General features: G+C 45.7%; 1 protein-coding gene across 1 annotated transcript; it reads left to right on the forward strand.

Annotated features, from left to right (window-relative positions):
* The first annotated feature begins 226 nt into the window (after positions 1–226).
* On the forward strand, positions 227–1,009 carry LOC105566289. Its single transcript, XM_012020186.1, has one exon. The coding sequence runs from the start codon at positions 251–253 to the stop codon at positions 1,007–1,009; it is 759 nt and encodes a 252-aa protein (XP_011875576.1). The 5' UTR covers positions 227–250.
* Positions 1,010–3,139: the final 2,130 nt, after the last annotated feature.

Here is a 3,139-nt window from a genome sequence, read left to right on the forward strand (position 1 = left end):
GGGCAAGCGGCAGGAAAAGCTACTTGCGACTGTGTATGATAAGAAGCGTTACGTCATACACTACCGCAACCTGCAACAGTGCACGCGTCATGGGCTTCGCGTGACAAAAATACATCGCGTATTGGAGTTCTCGCAATCTCCATGGCTTCGCAAATATATCGAGCTTAATACTCAGTTTAGAATACGCGCGACAAACGATTTCGAAAAAAACTTATATAAATTAATGAACAACGCGGTATTCGGTAAAACTATGGAAAACGTGCGGAATCACGTCGACGTTAAACTTGTAACTAAATGGGACGGTCGCTACGGTGCCGAGACGATGATCTCCAAACCGAATTTTCATAGTCGCAGCATTTTTTCCGAAAATTTAATCGCCGTGGAGTTGCGAAAACTCGAGGTAAAATTCAACAAGCCGATCTACGTGGGTATGTGCATCCTCGACATATCCAAGATCTGCTTGTATGAATTTCACCATGAATATATGTTACCGATGTATCGCGAGCAATGTAAAATCATGTATACGGATACCGACAGTCTCATATACCACATCAAGTGCGAGGATGTATATGAGACGATGAAACGCGATATACATATACGATTCGACACGAGCGATTATCCTATAGATAATGCATACGGTATACCGCTAATAAATAAGAAAGTCCCCGGTCTAATGAAAGACGAGAATAATGGTGCGATAATGACGGAATTCGTCGGACTCAGAGCGAAAATGTACGCGTTGCGAGTCGATGGTAAGAAAGATACAAAGAAGGCTAAAGGTGTCAAAAGCAACGTGGTAGCGCGAACGATAACATTCGACGATTACACGCATTGTCTGCGAGACGAGATAGAAATGACTCGCCGACAAACTTGTATAAGATCAAAACTACATGAGGTGTACACCATAGCCGAGACGAAAATCGCTCTGAGTCCGTACGATGACAAACGATACATCATGCCCGATTCTACAGAAACGCTGCCATGGGGACATTACCGAATACCTTTATAATATATTCACAGTATTATTGTACATTATAGGATAGTAATAAGTCTATTCACATGTAAAATAAATGACACAACTATATATGTATATATGTATATATGTATTTAATATATTCATATACATGTTTAATAGAATAAATACATTCTTTAAAAATTAAACCACATTGTTCTTGTCTATCCACGAGTTATGCGATCCATCGAATCCCAACCATTTCACATAAACCTTGTCACCCTTCCTGCGCAGTACCTTTTCCACAAGATACACATCTGGGTTAGTGGCGCGATGCAACTCGTACTCGTAGAACGCTCCTGCAACGGGTTCTCCGCGATAATCCTCGAGTAGATACGTTACGGGATTGGTGTGTTGTACTGTAACGATCTTAAACACCTCGGTGGTCCAATTTGGCGTATAACCCTTCTCGAATATCGTCTTGTATCTGCTAACGCGTACCGCATCGTCCACTTTGAACCTTGCCGGACCGGCGATTTTTACGTGGCTGTACACCGTTTTCAGGAGCCTGTTGGCAACCGCGGGGGTGACGTCGACGGGCCGCATACCGATGGTGCGATGCTTGCGCGCGTTGTACTCGGCTGTGAGTCGTGGCAATAAATCTGTCCACTTGTAACTTCCATTGAGTGTAAACATCTTCCACATGGCGTTCTTCAACGTGCGATTGAACCGCTCGACGACTGACGCTTTCATTATGGAATATGTGGAATAGAGATTGATGTTTTGTTTCTTCAAAAGTCGTTGCACGTAGGTGTTGTAAAATTCCTTCCCCATATCAGTTTGTAGGTTTTTCGGGCATCTTTCGCTCTCCCGAATTATCTCAGCGATAGCGTCAGCCGTCTCGCTTCCACCTTTAGTCTTGAGGGGCACGGCCCACGCGTGCTTGCTCAACACATCGATGACGGTAAGTATGTAGTGGTAGCCTCTGTTGAAACGTGAGTACGCCTGCATGTCAACGAGGTCGGCTTGCCACAGATCATCGTATCCTCGAACTATGACGTGTCTCCGAGGAAAATTCTTTCTCGCCGGGGCATGCAGCTCCTCGACGAGTCTTCGCTTCTCGGAATCGTTACGTCCACTCGATTTTGACGGTCTCATGTTTCGATGGTGTGATCGTTGGTGTAATGGTATGCGCGAAAAGAGTATCGTGCGATATATGTTTTCTAACAGCTCCGACATACAGACCCGTTTACAGATCCGTTTTCCGAAATACAGACCTGTTTACAGACCCGTTTTCTGACATACAGACCCGTTTACAGGCCCGTTTTCCGGCATACAGACCTGTTTACAGATCCGTTTTCGAAATACAGACCCGTTTACAGGCCCGTTTTCCGACATACAGACATGTTTCTGATTCGTTGATACTCGAGTTAATTTACAATAAAACCGGCCTCACGAAGTTCCTCGATAATGGACAGCATCTCATTGTCATGCGCGTTGTGACCGGCTCGGCGCGAAGCGTCGAGCAATCGTAGGCGGTCCACAAGCTCATTGGGATCATCCCAGTGCACGTAATCAATCGCATTGTTGTTTAGCGTCATAGCGCGAGGTAATCCTTTTCCAGATTTCGTCTTGGACCGGGTCTTTATCCCATCGTCTGACACTAACGGTGCGATTATATGGATGTACTTGTACCCCCTAGTACCAAGTTTTTGGCCTTCCACGCTGTAATTGCGCTTGTGCACATTTGTTGCCAGAAGTATACTCTTGTACTTTTGTAGATCCTCCGTCGTGTACTTCTCATCGTCGGGAAGTCTCTTGAAAATCAGCTCGTAAAGACCGGGTGTGCCTTTATATCGCACGCCATCGAGAATTATATTATCATCGCTGTCCACGTCGAACCGTTTACTACCGAGCCTCATTCCATCCTTGTCGAGATGAACACCGTACGTAAAATCTATATCACCGTATGTACCACACCTTTTGGTATGCGGTCCGCGTAGAACTGCCTCGATATATTTTTGGCTCAGCGGACCCAGGTGCGTCTGCAACGCAGCTTGACCCTGTTGCGTTTGTATCTCGCGTTGAACGGCTGTCGGGAGCGAATCCTCCGTGGTTTGGAAAACATCTTCGGATTCAAAAGGTTCGTTGATATGTGTAGCTGCCGCCTCCACCGTCGCTGGATGC

Source organism: Vollenhovia emeryi, unplaced genomic scaffold, assembly GCF_000949405.1.
Source record: "Vollenhovia emeryi isolate VEMERY1.0 unplaced genomic scaffold, V.emery_V1.0 DF943265.1, whole genome shotgun sequence".
NCBI classification, from domain to species: Eukaryota; Metazoa; Arthropoda; class Insecta; order Hymenoptera; family Formicidae; genus Vollenhovia; species Vollenhovia emeryi.

What these genes read in the sequence shown, in the direction of transcription:
- LOC105566289 (XM_012020186.1), top strand. Translation starts at nt 251, where the DNA reads ATGGAAAACGTGCGGAATCACGTCGACGTTAAACTTGTAACTAAATGG.